Raw genomic sequence first — 16,136 nt, 5'->3', positions numbered from 1 at the left:
TATGTAAGCTAGTCATACAGTGTGAGTACAGTGGTAGAAAGGATGGGATCACAGAATAGGGACACCTAACCTGTTTTACATTATCTACTTTGTCTTCAGAGAGAAGTTAGTCAGTTAACCTTTCCAACTTCAGCTTGCAATAAATATTATCCACCTCTGGTCTTTTCAAATCAAAATGCAATTGTATTTCAGTTCTGGGACACTTTAAAGAGGTATTCATCTTAATAGCCATAATCAATTGTACAACAAGGGCAAATAAATGGGCAGAGAACAATGTAACAATGAGAAATAGATTCATTTTGGGGTATGTGGCCCCACCAAAGGCCAAGGTTTTTGATGCTTCCTCCACTGGCTAATTTGTCTATCTGGGATATAATGCTCTGTGAAGTATATTGAACACGTGAAATAAATTCAAAGTAAAAAGCCAGCGTGGCCCAAAGTCCCACCAGTCTTGAAACAGAACTTTCCCTTTCAGTTACAGAGGTAACTCTTGTTGATTTAATCAAGACATAAAGCAGTGAATGACGGATGAGCAAGGGAGGCAACATGGTGGCCTGATTAGGAGTTTGAATTCTGAGGTCTGACTGCCATTTACTCCTGGTGTGTGACCCTGAACATATTACCCAGCCTCTCTGTGACTCATTTATAACTCTGGAGGTGATAATTGTAGGCATTTCACAGGATGGCCAAGAGGCTTTCAAATGATCAAATGCATGTATGGCTGTGTCACACTTTTGAGATAGGATTTTGTGTCTCGCACATAGTAATCTGAATAAATATTAGCTATTTCTATTACAAATATAGCCAGATCTCTCCGTGGCTAGAAAAGGACAAAGAATGAATATTTTTCATGACATTTTTTTCCTACAGGGGAAAGGAATATAAAGAATGGTGCAAATATTTAAACCTTCTTGATTCTCCTAAGAGTAGGAAGCATTGACAGAAAGAGGCCAGAATTTTCACAGAATCCAATGACTGTGGCTAAGACCAAAAGTTTCATGTCAACAGCCAGTGTTAGCCAACACCCACTCCTTAGTCCAGGCTAGCCAGACTGGGGTGGCATTGGATCACAGCCAGCTTGATGGGCATGTGACCTGTACAGCTGCACAGCTCCTACACTCAGAAGGGGCCCCCATTTGATTTAATGCTGTTTTGTTGCCATGGAAATTCTTAATAATTTTATCTTTGAGCTTGTGTTTGTGACATCCCATAGAACAATGGGGTGTGGATTTGAGCAGAGGAAATAATCAAGAAAATGAAAATGCTTTACATTTTAGTACCTTTAATGGCACTTTTTCTGTGTGTTTTGTTTTGGAGTTTTGGAGTTCGTTGGTTTTTTTTTAACAAGGAGACCTGCATTTTTTATTTGCATTGGGCCCTGAAAATTACACAACCAGTCCTGATTAGATGAGAGAACTTCTCTTTTGGCCTGCTTCTCTGGACCAGGTTACCATTTTGAAATCTGATAGTTAAATAGTTAAAGTGGGATTCGTTAGTGACCTGACAGCTTGAGGTGAGCCAAGGATCATGGTGGGAAGCACAGCTGCAGGCCTGGTGGAAGGGAAAAGTAACTCAGTGTCCAATAGAATGGGGGTTGTCAGGGCAGCCTCCAGCGGCCTGAATTCTGTCTAGCTGATGGGTTCTCGGAAGCATTGACTGCCCCACAGTCGGACTCTTGTTACACGCCTTATGAGCTGCGCATCTTTTGGTAGCAGCAGGGGTTCAGGCATCCTGGATTGGTACCCACTGAACATGCCAGGAAATACATCCACACTGAGGACAGTAGCATGGAAACACACAGTGGGGTATCACCAGGACACTGGGCTCAAGTTCTCTTTGTGGCTTAGTGTTAAAGCTTCTTATTTCAGAACTCTTTTGGTTTCCAGCAGAAACCTTTCTCATACCCATGACCAAGTATAATGAATGCCCAAAGAGGTGTCTTTTATGTTATTTTTATTTATTTTCTTTTAGAGACAGGGTCTCGCTCTGTCACCCAAGCTGGAGTACAGTGGTGTGATCATAGCTCACTGTAACCTCAAAGTCCTGGGCTCAAAGTGATCTTTAGGCCTCGGCCTCCCAAGTTCCCACCAGATGCAGCTAATTATTTTACTTTGTTTTTTGTAGAAAATATAAAAAGCCTGGGTCTTTCTATGTTGCCCAGGCTACTCTCAAATTCCTGGCCTCCAAAAGCACTAGGATTACAGGAGTAAGGCACCACACCCAGCCAGGCAAAGAGATTAATAGTACAATTAATCATAAGTAAATTCATGGTCACATTTTTTGCCAGTCTTGCTAATCACTAATAATGCTTATTACTGATAATTTTTACAATAATAGCAGCAATAGCTTTAAAATGAAATTTTGGATTCTGGCCCAACTTGGTCATAATTCCCTGGAATAAAATAGGCAAGATCTTTGAGTGTCTCCTCAGTTTTCTCATCTATGAAATGGCAATGATAATAGCTATTTTACCATTCATCTGTATAGTAGAAAGGGCAGTGTCAATCTTGCTTCCTTTACACAGGGTCAGTTACTTAGTAAGTGCTTGATAAACATGTGTTGGATAGAAGCCACAAAGGATACAAAAGTATAGCAAGATAAGGAGACTGATTTCTAGTGTTCTATAGTACTACAGGGTGACTATAGTTAACAATAATTTATAGCATACTTTCAAATAGCTAGAGAGGATTTTGAATGTTCCCAACACACAAAAAAAATGATAAATATTTGAGGTGATGGATATGCTGATTACTCTGACTTGATTATTATACACTGTATACACGTAGCAAAATAGCACTCTGGGCCAGGTGTGGTGGCTCATGCCTGTAATCCTAGCACTTTGGGAGGCCAAGGTGGGTGGATCACTTGGGGTCAGGAGTTCGCAACCAGCCTGGCTAACATGGTGAAACCCCGTCTCTACTAAAAATACAAAAAAATTAGCTGGGCATGGAGGCAGGTAATTTGAGCTACTTGGGAGGCTGAGGCAGGAGAATCACTTGTACCCAGGAGGCAGAGGTTGCAGTGAGCCAAGATCATGCCACTGCACTACAGCCTGGGCAACAGAGCAAGACTCTGTCTAAAAAAAAAAAAAAAAATTAGCACTCTGTACCCCATTGTATTAGGGTTCTGCAGAGGGACAAAACTAATAGGAGATGTGTGTGTGTGTGTGTGTGTGTGTGTGTGTGTGTGTGTGTGTGTATACACATATGTAAAAAGGGGAGTTTATTAAGTATTAACTTACACAATCACAAGGTCCCACAATAGGCTGTCTGCAAGCTGAGGAGCAAGGAGAGACAGTCTGCGTCCCAAAACTGAAGAACTTGGAGTATGTTCGAGGGCAGGAAGCATCCAGCACAGGAGAAAGATGTAGGCTGGGAGGCTAGGCCAGTGTCTCCTTTTCACATTTTTCTACCTGCTTTATATTCTCTGGAAGGTGATTAGATTGTGCCCACCAGATTAGGGTGGATCTACCTTTCCCAGCCCACTGAGTCAAATGTTAATCTCTTTTGGCAACACCCACACAGACACACCTAGGATTTATACTTTGTATCCTTCAATCCAATCAAGTTGACACTCAGCATTAACCATCATACCTATAAATATGTACAATTATTACATGTCGCCTAATCATTAAATAAATAAATATAAAGTGATGAGCAATAATCACTATTACTAGAATACATCTCCTTACCAAGTAGCCAAAATGTGTTGGGTTCCCAACCTGTTCCAAACTTGCAGCTGTTTCTTCTTTACAACTAGTCTGTGAAATTAGCTTATTTTATAGCTGAGGAAATTGACAGGGACATTAATTCCTCACCCCAAATTTCATAGTTTGCAAGTGACTAAGCCAGGATTTGAACTAAAGGTATCTGGTTCAAAACGCTTGCTGTTGCTAAGACAAAGATTTCCCTATCTTGGGGTCTTGCTGCAGTTGCTGACAACCACTTAGGAGTTTCTATCTGTACCTCAAACATTTTGCTGATGTGTTTGAAACCTGTCACTTTGTGTCGTATCTCATGGCCTCCTCCATGTCCTCTCTTTCTCTACTATGACTGTTGTGCTTTCTCAGTGGTTTCATGCACTGAGATCCCCATGGATCTGGCTTCCCCTCGTCTCAATTTTTCTGGTCTTCTTTTGTCAACTCTCACTAGATTCCCTGTGTCTTTGAGTTAATAGCATTTATTTGATTGAAGGCAACACTGAGACTAGGATGCAGGTTTCCATAATTTACAAAACAAGAATACAAACAGGGTAAAATGTTCAAGCCCACTAGTAGTCAACAAAATATCCATGAAAACAACAATGATAAAATAGGCCGGAAGAAAAAGTGAATACTGACACTCAGAACAGGCAAGAAGGAAGCCCTGTGATTTGCACTTTCATTCCCATATGGTGGCAGGAGAGTCACTGCCTTTGTGAAAAGCATTCTGGGAATAGGCATCTCAAGCCTTGAAAGTGTGCATTGATGAGCACAGCTCCTGCAACAGTGTAAGATCTCTGAATTTTTGTTGATGAAAGAAGAAATGATCTCCCAGCTAGGTCTCTATCCTGAGGAAACAGAGATGAAATAAAAAATTAATATCTAACTCCTAGCTACTCAGGAGACTGAGGTGGATGGCTCGCTTGAGCCCGGGAGTTCAAGACTAGCTTGGACAACAGAGCCAGACCCCCATCTCAAAAAACAAAACAAAACAAAATTAATGTTCGATTCTATTTCAATAATAGAAGAATGGCTAAATAAATTATGGTACATAGAGAAAATGTAATATAGAATCATTAAAAATTCTAATGAGCATTTTAAAGTATAGACGTTAGTCATTGTATAAAGTAAAATGAAAAACTTCTGTAAATGATAAGTACCTATGCTGTTTTCTAGTTCTGTAAAAGACATTATATTTGGCATCTTTCATTTATTCAGCAAATATTTGTTAAGTTCCTTCTATATGTCCAGCACTGTGCTAAGTTCTGGGTATGAAACATAAAAACACACTCGCTGTGCTCATGGAGTTTACAGAATATTAGGGGATTCTGCTATAAAATAGTGACACAAATCAATAATTATAAATCCAGTGATTGCTAGGATGCAAAATTAAGTAGTATGCTAAAGAGAGGTTAATACCAGAACCCAGTTTAAATTGGGAGATCAAAGGACAGTGGTTTTAAGCTGAGCCCCAAAGAGGTAGCCCAGTGAATGGGTGGGGTGGGGAGAAACGTTGCCAACAGAGGAACCATACATGTAACAGGCCTGAGATGGCAGAGTCAGGAGGCTTGTGAAATTGGAGCAGATGAGTGACAGTCCATAGGTAGGAACAGTAATGGAACAGGTGCCATGGACCTGGGGCTCAATGCAATCCAGTTAACACTTCTGGAAGATCACACTGCTTGCAGGCACAGAATGGAGAGAGATTAATTCTCTGTAAAAATAATAATGAGTGAATGAAGAGGCTGCATTTGTGGCTCATGTGAGCCACACCTGGTGCTCTACCCAGATTCTGGGTAAGCCAGCCTCCCATCTGGGGAAAACTGAGACTCAGATATCCACAAACTATGAGCAGGGAATGGCATTCCCACATCGTCATCCTTCTCCCTTCAATCCCTCTTTGACCGTAACAGGGTGGCGCTCCATAATCTCCTTATTCAATTCATCTTTGAATGCCAGTGAAAATGGGGCTCCCCACCTCCCCACCACTACTGCTGAAGTCTCATTTGAAAGTCAGGTGTTGGCTTGAACCAACTGAAGCCCCATCCCAAAATCTACAAGTGCAGTTTTCACGAATGAGGAAGTCAAAGGATGCAATGAAATGTTAGTGATTTCCCTGGAATAGTTTGTAGATACAGCAAATGCATGGGAACAAGTTCTCACCAACTTGAGTTTATGCTAATTTCAAGTCATTCCTTATAGTGCTCTGTGAAGACCATGGCAACTTTCTGAGCATCTGTCTTGCATTTGCCTAACAAGTTAATTAACACTTTTGTTACTCTGGCAGCTTTGAAGGGGAGGAGAGAAGGATGTGACAGCTAATGCTGCCTTGGGTTAACCCTGCATTCACCTGACCTGGAAACAGTGGAATAGTTTAGACTCGTCAAGGCAGATATGTCTACAATGAGCTCTTTGATTCTGTCTGCAGCTGGGGCACCCAGGGTGACTTCTCCACAACCCATGCACTGCCAGCTGTGAAGGTGAAGCTGTTCACAGAGAGCACAGGCGTCCTGGCCTTGGAGGACAAGGAGCTCGGGCGGGTAAGTGCTTCCCGTCACGAGGGGGACTCCAGAGAGAGGATTTCCCCAGCTAGGTCTCCAGTGCACAGGTCACCAAGAGGCAGCATTGCCAAGTGCTGAGAGGCTCAGTTTTGAACTTTAAATCCTGGACTCCACTCTACATTAGCTGGGTGACCTTGAACAAGTTCCTCAACCACTCTGAGCCTCAGGTTCTCTTCTACAAAGCTGGGATAACAAGAGTGTGCCCTACAGGAGATAGAGCAGGAGTTCTCAATACTATCAGACCCAAACATCCTTTAGAGTTAAGATTTGTAATGTCTTTTACTGTCTTAAAGTGGAATTCTTAGATGATGTAACTGCCTACCCACCTGACAATGTTAAAGTCAACACAATGACATAAGAGAGAAGCAAAAGGAAGTAAATTAATAGTAAAAACCTTCAAAATGTAAATACTCAAAGATCTAATAGAGGAATGCTCTGCTTGTTCCCGTGTGAAGAGTCACTGTGAGGGTGACAGCTACAAAACCGACTGTGAGGTGTGGAGATGTGCTGTACTGGTGACTCCTAAGCCTGAGCATCAGTAAACTGATTTACTGAAATGTTAAGCAATACTTAGTAAAGTGTCCTTGATTTCCTTAGAAGTGTGCCAAAAAGACTTTGATGTGAAATGTAAGACAAGAGTTAAGATCTCCATGTAGTTCATTATAAACAGATTTTTTCACCTCCACTAATATCCCATGGGAATATTCAAAAATCAGATGGGATGCAGGAAGATGCCTCACTAGGGAGCGTCATCTCATTCCTTGCAGGATGTTTAGCATCCCTGGACCCACCCACTCACTGCCAACAGGGACTGGCACCCATTGTTTTGTCAATCAAAACATCATTAAAATTTCTGAGACACCCCTGAGAGGTGGTACCAACCGCTTTGAGAACCACTGAGATAATAGTGAAATTTCTGTTTGCATCTGAACCATTGACTCTGCCCCAAGAAGCCAGTAATATTTTCACAAGTTGATTTTGCCAATAACCTGCCCCACCTGCTTATGGTAAAATCCGAACTCATTTAATTTGGCTTCTGCTCACCTCTTCACCCCCATCTGCTGCCACATTCCTCCCTGCCTACTATACCCCAGCATCATTGGCCAAATTTCAATCCCTCATATAAACCAAATTCTCTCCCTCCTCGGGGGACTTTCTCTCTATCTCTTGTCATCTCCCCATCTTCCAACCTTCAAAAAGCATAAATGCCTTCTTTGCATAAATGCCACCTCCTTGGAGAGTCCTTTCCTGACAGCTCAGTCCCCTTCATTTGCTATCTCAGCTCCTTGTTCACATGCACTACTGAAGTGACCACCAATGACAGAAAGGAACAGAACTGACAGACATTCAGGCTTCTGTCTGCCCCACTGGACTGTAAAACCTCCATGGAGATAGAAACCTAAACTATTTTGTTTACTACCTTATACCCAGAGCCCAGCACATAGACTTTCAGTAAATTTTATTTCGGCCGGGCGCAGTGGCTCACACCTGTAATCCCAGCATTTTGGGAGGCCGAGGTGGGCGGATCACCTGAGGTCAGGAGTTCGAGACCAGCCTGGCCAACATGGCGAAACCCCATCTCTACTAAAAATACCAAAAAAATTAGCCAGGCATAGTGGCAGGTACCTGTAATCCTAGCTACTCAGGAGGCTGAGGCAGGAGAATCACTTGAACTCGGGAGGCGGAGGTTGCAGTGAGCCGAGATCGCACCATTGCACTCCAGCCTGGGCAACAGGAGTGAAACTCCATCTCAAAAAATAATAATAATAATTAAATAAATAAATAAATATAAATTTTATTTCATTCTGGTTTAATGCATAATCACTCCTGAAAGCTAAGTGATCTCAGCCCAGACAATCTCTCTGAGCCTCTGATATAACATCTAGAGCATAATGAGAGACCACCCCTGACAAGCACACAGGCACACACGCCTAACAATGCCAGCAATAATTCATTTCCTGTGTTTCCTTTTTTTCTTCCTTTCTTTCACCCATTTTTCCAATCTGGCTTTCATCTATAGAATCAACCTGGAGTCATATTACTACAGCATAGACCACAGATAGAGGTAAAATGAAAAGTAAATAAAGCTAACAGCAAAAGCAAAAAACAGTGTCCCTACCCAGAAAAGTGGGAGGAGGAGATGATGAAAGAAAAGGTTTGGTTGTTTTCTTTGAGAAACGATAGATACTCATTTCTGTCCATAGGGAAAGACAGACACACAGAGAGTGGAGGAATTATCCTGCCTTTCATTTTTCTTCAAATTTCTCCTTTTCCAAGAAGGCAGATGTTAAGAATCATGAGTCTCAAAGACCCTGAATATTAGTGTTAGAAGGAACAAGTGTAACTGACCAGCCCAGGAAGTTCAACCTGGGTCCACAATGAGCCTCCGAAGACCCAGGATCCAGAATGCCCTGGATGTTTTGGGGGTTTTTTTGGTTTTTTGTTTGTTTGTTTTTTGTTTTTTTGTTTTTATTTTTGTTTCTGTTTTTGTTTTTGCTGGAGTCTCTCTCTGTTGCCCAAGCTGGAGTACAGTGGCATGATCTTGGCTCGCTGCAACCTCTACCTCCCAGGTTCAAGTGATTCTTATGCCTCAGCCTCCCAAGTAACTGGGATTACAGGCGCGTACCACCACACCTGGCTAATTTTTGAATTTTTAGTAGAGATAGGGTTTCATCATGTTGGCCAGGCTGGTCTGGAACTGCTGACCTCAAGTGATCCGCCCACCTCGGCCTCCCAAAATGCTAGGATTACAGGCATGAGCTACCACACCCAGCCTGGAAATAGTTTACAAATGTGTTTGTGCCTGGGCCTATATGCATTTTTCTGGACTGGCTACCGAAGCATTCACCGACTTCTCAAAGCCATTTCTACTCAGAAAAGTTAAGGCCAGTGGCATACTGAAATCCTTTGTTTTATAGATGAGAAAACTTGCTCCCATGGAAGGCAGGAGACTTCTCCAGGGCCATCCAGCCAGTCAGGGGCCCATGCATGGGCCAGGCCACTATCCCAAAGACTTTGTGCACAGCCCCTCAGTGCTGTCTCCAGACAACCCTGCTGAGGCAGCCACAGTCATCACTTCTTTTGTACAGAAGAGCACGCTGAGGCCCAGAGGGTCCAGTTCCTTCAGAAATGTTGCCTCACCTCCAGGGCTATTTGCACTACACTATGTTGTCCCTACACAAAAAGAAAACCCTGGGCTCTGCTGTGGTGAAGGTCATGGGCTTGCCACAGCCACACGCACACTAATTTCATAATGATTCGTTCTCTTCTTCAGGCCCCTCATACATTCCCCCAGATGCTAGTTTACTCCTCCTTTGTGCCAAAGAAACTTTCTGCCAGTTGCAGTGGAGCTGGCCTGCCTGGCCCTTGTGCTGGCTGGATACCCTCTGCTGGCAGCATCTTCATGGGCAGCAGCTGGGTGACCCAAGAGTGCAGTGAAGTCACACTTGGACCTCACGAGAGAGTGTTTCTATGCTCTAATTCTTCCCACATTTAGCAGATCCATGTTTAGAATCCTGGTGTTACATGTATTCATTCAACCACTTTTGGGTTTGTTTCTTTAGTGTTGTGTTTTGTTTTTAATAACCTTTTTAATTTAAAAAAATTCAGGTACATTGTGAAAACAAGTTAAAATTGATATATAGTGAAAAGTTATTATCTCTTCTATCTCACCCTAGTATCCCTTCCCAGAAAAAAAAAAAAAATTCTTTTCAACTTATGGTTATCCTTCCCCAAATAGTCTCTGCATGTACAAACATAGCATATGTAAGCATATATTCCCCCTCTTTTTAAAAAAGCACAATTGCAAGTTTCTATATCCACGCTTCTCTACATGGTCCCTGAAATCATTATATTTGGTGAGTAGTTTTCATATGACCCTAGACTGACCTGTCTCCTTTTTACATAACTGCATTATATTCCACTATGTAGATACATTTTATTTAACAAATCCTCTGTTGATGATTTTTTAGATTATTTCATCTTTGGCTATATAAACAATGCTTCAGTGACTAGCCTTGAATTTATTTCTTTGTATATGTGTGGATATCTATAGAATAAGTTTTCAAAATATATTTTGCTGACTGAAATTTGCCGCCAAATTGTCCCCTAAAGTGCATGCACCAATTGATCCTTCCACAAAAGGTGGAAGAGAGTGCCTGTTTTCTTGCATCCTTCCCAACCCTGCAATATTATAGGACTGTAGGCCTGCTGTGTCCAATCATTTGTGCTATGCACAGAGCAAATAGGAATAATGATAGGTAAAAACCCTTAACCTCACGAAGCTTAAGGGACACAGACATAAAACCAGAAATTATAGTGCAACATGGGAAGTGTTCTGTTAGGCCAAAAAGAAAAAAAAATAAACAACTGGAAATGAAGCACTTAGCAAGAAGGCAGAATCCAGTCATCCAGACTGAGGGGCAGGGATTCCTTCCTGGGGTATGCAAGAGGTACCGAGAGAGATATAAGCTAAGTCGAGGAGGGGATCCGTCAGGTAAAGGCTGAAGGTAAAGCAGTCCCCCAGCAGGCCCTGCCTGTGTGCCCAGGCAACTAGAAGAAGCCACGGCTGGCTGGAGTGCAGCTACTGCAGGGGGTGGGTCGTGGCGGCCACATCAGCATCCCCACATCAAAGCACAGCACACATGGTCCGCGGCTGAACTGACAAAGTACTTGATTAGCAGCCTGGAATGTCCAGATGAGGTGTCTGGTCTGCTTGGGACTCAGGTGCACCCAGAAGGACCCTCATAATTCAGCATCACTGACACATACAAATGAGTCATCAGCCTGTCAGGGGCATCCAGGGTGGGGGCAAAGACAGAAGAGAGCTGTGGTCACTTCATCTCTCCATCCACCCTGGAAAAGAGGTCTCCCCAGCAAGCAATTGCACATGGAAAGAAGTCTTTGTGGCACAGCCGGTAATGAGCTGCGGCCATTGCATCACGAATGGACACCATATTGCCAGTGGGAAGCACGCCCAGAATCCATATGGCGAAAGGCCTGTTAATGAGCTCCGGGTGCCCAGAGCACTGCTCCCTCTGTGATTTTGCCAAACAGGCAGGAGCAGACAGAAGCCCAGGGCCTTTCTTACTTACTGCTGTTCTGGCCCTGGATGGGGTGTCTCTTACCAGCACCTCCCTTCCTGACTTCCCAGCACATCTCACCACTACCTCTCTTAGGCCAGACCACCTCAGGATGGAGGGTCAGCTTCACTGAGATCAGCAGCTGCCTCAAAGTGTCGGGCCTCGGGATGTGGCACGTGATACAGGGTGACATGTAAGAACAGGCAGTTCCTGGAGAAAAACGAGAGGTCTCCACGACCCAGCAGTGCCCTACCTCACTCATTTCCTCCCAGCATCTGTCCTATGACATGTTGCAGTTCTCTGGTGCCAGTTAAGTGAATTTATACATTTTATGCTGGAACTGGAACTGAATGAACCCTTACAAAATAAACAAGCGGCCTCAGAAGATAACTGCACAAAAGCTCTGATTTGGAGGTAGTACTAGCAATGCAAGCCTGGCAAACAAGAAAATGGTGGGGCCAACACCTGACCTACTAGCAAACATTCTGTCACTCATATCATCAGATAAAAACAATGCCAATGTAATCAGATGGGACAAGATGTCAGTCAAGACATGATGAAATTATTTAGAAGACTATTCGAACTATGGATTTATAACCAATGTCATCAACAATGTACCTTGCCCTAAATGTTATGTGGTACCTTAAATACAGCTAATAATACCACAACCACCACAATTCACAAGTTATTCCAAAATATGGGTTTTTAAATCTTTAGCCCATCTTTGATTTGTGTATATTTTATGACATATGCAATAAGGTAATATATTAATACAAAGTAAACTTATGTAACATAAAATGTTAGCATATAGATACTGGGCTAATTGCTCAAAAACATTATACTAAAATAGTGCATGATCATAAAACATTGGCAGCCTCTGTTCTGAAAAATCAGGCTTTTCTGTATTTCAATCATGTCATAAGACATTGGGAAGACTTGAAATTTGTGGTTAGCAAGAATATATATTTCATCGGAGATAGGGAATTTAATGAAGAAAAAGGGTCAGGCCCAGAAAGAGAAGGGCTAAGAAATCAGCATAAATGAAGCACAGCTAAGTGGGCTGATTTTTTTTTTTTTCTCTGCCATGACCTCCTCCTCCTCCTCTCAGCAGTCTTATTCCACAATCACACAGGAAGCCATACGTGTCTACCCTTCAAGCATGGGCCAAGCTTGCATGACTAGTGAAGCTGATACAGCATCTAGAAGGCCAGAGTGTCCCCCCATGAGACTGTGAGCCCCTCACGGCCACCTCCAGAGGTGAAAGAAGCCCAGGAAAGGGGCCCGCCGTCCCTGCACCTGGAGAAAATAAATACTTTGAAAACAGCCAAAGCAACGTGCCACAAACCAGGGCATGCTGCCATCACAGAAGCAAATCTTAGCAAGCCCAGCTTTTGTCGTGCCTATATTTAGTTCTTGTTCCCTTAGTTTCAGGGATTTTCCAAATATTCCATTCCTCCCTAAATGCATGTTCCCCAGATCCCTTGTGGCTCCTGAGAACTCTGTGATCACAAAGCGAAAAAGTGGATTTAGTGAGTTACTCACTTCCTGTTTCACTCTCAGAATTCCAGACAATAAGAATGGATGCAGAAGACCCAAATTAAACTGCCATCTCTGAAGCACACTGGTGAAAGGCATTTCCTAAGAGCTCATCCTTCCTCCAGTCATGTGTGCTTTCATCCATGCCTGGGCAAAGTTGGGTGTTGTGTGATAAGATTTCCAGACCAGGTGAAATCAGGTTGAAATGTGTGACTCCAAGCAAGTCCCTTTCCTTCCCTGAATCCCACATTTCTCATCCATCAAATAAGGTTCCTTCCATTTTCCCCTGGGGGCCTTGAAGAATTTCTCCTCTTGAAAAGTGAAAGAAATCCTAAAGAATGGAGAAAAAGGACTCTCTCATATATAAGCATATTTCTTCTTTTTATGCATCCATCTTCTTATACAAAGATGTAGAGAATAATGTGTGGACAATGTTCTCCATTCTGGGTTTGTTTAGTATGTCTGAACATTAGAAAAGTCAAAGCAGAATCACAGAAATCATGATTTTCATGACAGAATGATCATTACAGAATTACAGAAAACTTTACTTTTTATAAAATTTGCCAGGAAGAGAAGGAAGGAGCAAAAGAATGTGTTTCTGTCCCCAGGCATGGCTGCTCCACAGTGAGAACTGTTCAAGTCACTCCACTACTCAGAATCAAAGTTTCTCATCTATAAAAACATAATGGTGCTTCTCTTTCCTAGCTGCTTGTCCTTTTTCCCCTACAGGTTATTCTCCATCCCACCCCGAACAGCCCCAAACAGTCAGAGTGGCACAAAATGGCAGTCTCCAAAAACTGCCCTGACCAAGATCTGAAAATCAAACTTGCTGTCCGAATGGATAAGCCTCAAAACATGAAGCATTCTGGGTAAGTGTTTCTTCCCCAACTAGCAGTTTTGGACACACGTCTGTTCATTTCTCAAAACAAAAACAGAAGCAAACACAAGATCTTCAGAGAACTATGTAGAAGGAAATATAAAGGATCCATATTAAAATATTTTACTTTGATATTTACTGTAATCTCCCTCAATTCTTAGGAGGACTGTATTTGCATTTTTGCTGTCAAGATAGAAAAATGTCCTTCTCTTTCTCTAATAGCGTTTCTAGGACAATTCAAAACTGTCTAAGCAGCATGCTAGGTGATTCTAGTTTGGGGAGGTCCTGTAGGCTCTGTGTACCTTGTCAGAGGCATCCAGATCATTCAGACTCTACATATGGCTCACTCACACCTCAATCAGCAACCACATCTTCAAGGTGTGAGCAGCAGGGACAGGCCACCTTCAACCAATTCACATTTAATATATTTTAGTATTTAGTGCAGCATTTAAATGAATGAGGAAAAATAGAAAATCTGTGATCATCTTCATTTTCTTAAGGTTTGAGAAAAATGACCAATTAATTTCAAGTGAAGTAAAAAGAATAGGTAAGATGCCATATTTTTTTTTTTTTTTACAAATAAAACCAGTGATATTTCTAGAAAATGTTTGTTGATGACTGAGTATATGGTGAGCCATGACCTATTAAACTAAATCACATGGATCTCATTATCTCAGAAAACATGATAACTGTGTAACTCTGAAAAAGGAGAGTTTAACTGGTAGAAGGGAATGGAGTGTTCGGCGGGTATTCTGCAGGTACACTGCCAACTGGCTGTCATTCTGCTCAGCCCCTCTGGGCCCTAGAGAAGTCTCATTAATTCTTTTTTGGGTGTATATATATTGATGATAAGGCTCAAAGTGTTAAAAGTGCCGTTAAAAATGAGGGTTACAGCTGGGCACGGTGTCTTACGCCTGTAATCCCAGCACTTTGGGAGGCCAAGGCAGGAGGATCACCTGAGGTCAGGATTTGAGACCAGCCTGACCAACACGATAAAACTCCATCTCTACTAAAAATACAAAAAAAAATTAGCTAAGCATGGTGGCGGGCGCCTGTAATCCTAGCTATTCAAGAGGCTGAGGCGGGAGAATCGCTTGAACTCGGGAGGCGGAGGTTGCTGTGAGCCAAGATTGCTCCATTGCACTCCAGCCTGGGCAACAGAGTGAGACTCCATCTCAAAAAAAAAAAAAAAAAAAAAAAAAGAGGGTTGGTTAGATGTACTAGAGGTTTGGGGAATTCGGAAACCCAATTTCAGGGCCTAGCCATGATTAAGACAAGATTAAACAGAAGCTCACATGAAGTCCAGGACAGGAATTGAACTTCCCAGTAGATGAGCAGACCACAGCAGCATGCAGTCAGAGAGTAAAAACAGGAGCCTAGCCACGGTGCCTCGGAGTTCTAGGAAGCGAAAAAAGCCCAAGGTTCCAGAGAAAAACAAAGACCTACCAGTCAGGGCACCAGAGAGGTTCAGATATGAAGGGTTCCAGAGGAAGCAAAGGTCACCTGTGATCTGGAGACCAGTGACTCAACGCCAGGTTTGGTTTGGATTTAGAGAATTTGCTTTGCATTGTCTTGAGGCCAAATTATTCCAAGCCTGAGATGGGATTAGGGCAAAGCTCTTCTGCCTGGGGTGTGAAAACGCCATAGGAGCGTATGCAGGGCCCTAAGTATACACTCAGTCCTTTGTCAAGTGTCCAGGATAAAGTACAACCAGATTTTCTTCAATTAAATTAGAATGCCGTGAAACATTGCTGAGGTCTACCGTTCTTCCTTCTTATCATGCTCCTGGTATATATTCTGACAATATTCATGGAATTTCTTCCTAATATGTCTTCCCCCTGTGATGAACATCCTACTTTCAAGACAAAGGGGTTGATAATTCAGTTAGGTTTCTGTAGTACACAAGAAAAGATCTGCATCTTTAGCAAAATCCTGCCTCATAAATACTCCGTAAATATTTGCTAAAGGAACCAGCACATGAGTGAGCAGAACAGACATAGAAAGAGAGAGAGAGAGAGACAAAGGGGATAGGGCAGATCAAAGAGAGAAAATAGAGAACAGAATATGAATGAACGTATCTGTCCTCTAAACTGCTTTTTTTTCAACTTCCTTTAAAAAGATGATCAGTGCCTCAACCCACATTCAAGTCCCCTTTGAAACACTGTACTAGGAAGTTTATTCTGTCACTTATTCTCCACAACAACCACTTGACACAGGTATTATTTTCTCTATTGGATGAATTTCCATTTCCCACATTTTCTTCATTCACTCTGCTGGAAACTGAACTAACTGATTTGGATTGGGGAATTTTTGTGTTGATTTGTTTGTAAAATTATTGACATATTTCAGGCTACTTTGACCCTACAGATGACAGAAGAAAT

The 16,136-nt window shown here is 42.4% G+C and overlaps 1 protein-coding gene across 12 annotated transcripts in view; it reads left to right on the top strand.

The window, feature by feature from the left end:
• Positions 1 to 16,136, top strand: part of LOC105483175 (calcium dependent secretion activator) — a 491,506-nt gene that overhangs the window by 290,016 nt on the left and 185,354 nt on the right. For all 12 annotated transcript variants that reach the window (XM_011743930.3, XM_011743979.2, XM_071092026.1 and 9 more), the window contains exons 7-8: positions 6,129 to 6,240; positions 13,608 to 13,747. In XM_011743930.3, the coding sequence (XP_011742232.1) occupies positions 6,129 to 6,240; positions 13,608 to 13,747 (252 nt within the window). The remainder of the gene's footprint in view (positions 1 to 6,128; positions 6,241 to 13,607; positions 13,748 to 16,136) is intronic.

Source organism: Macaca nemestrina, chromosome 2 (assembly GCF_043159975.1).
Source record: "Macaca nemestrina isolate mMacNem1 chromosome 2, mMacNem.hap1, whole genome shotgun sequence".
Taxonomy (NCBI): Eukaryota; Metazoa; Chordata; class Mammalia; order Primates; family Cercopithecidae; genus Macaca; species Macaca nemestrina.
This window is presented reverse-complemented; position numbering and strand designations above follow the sequence as displayed.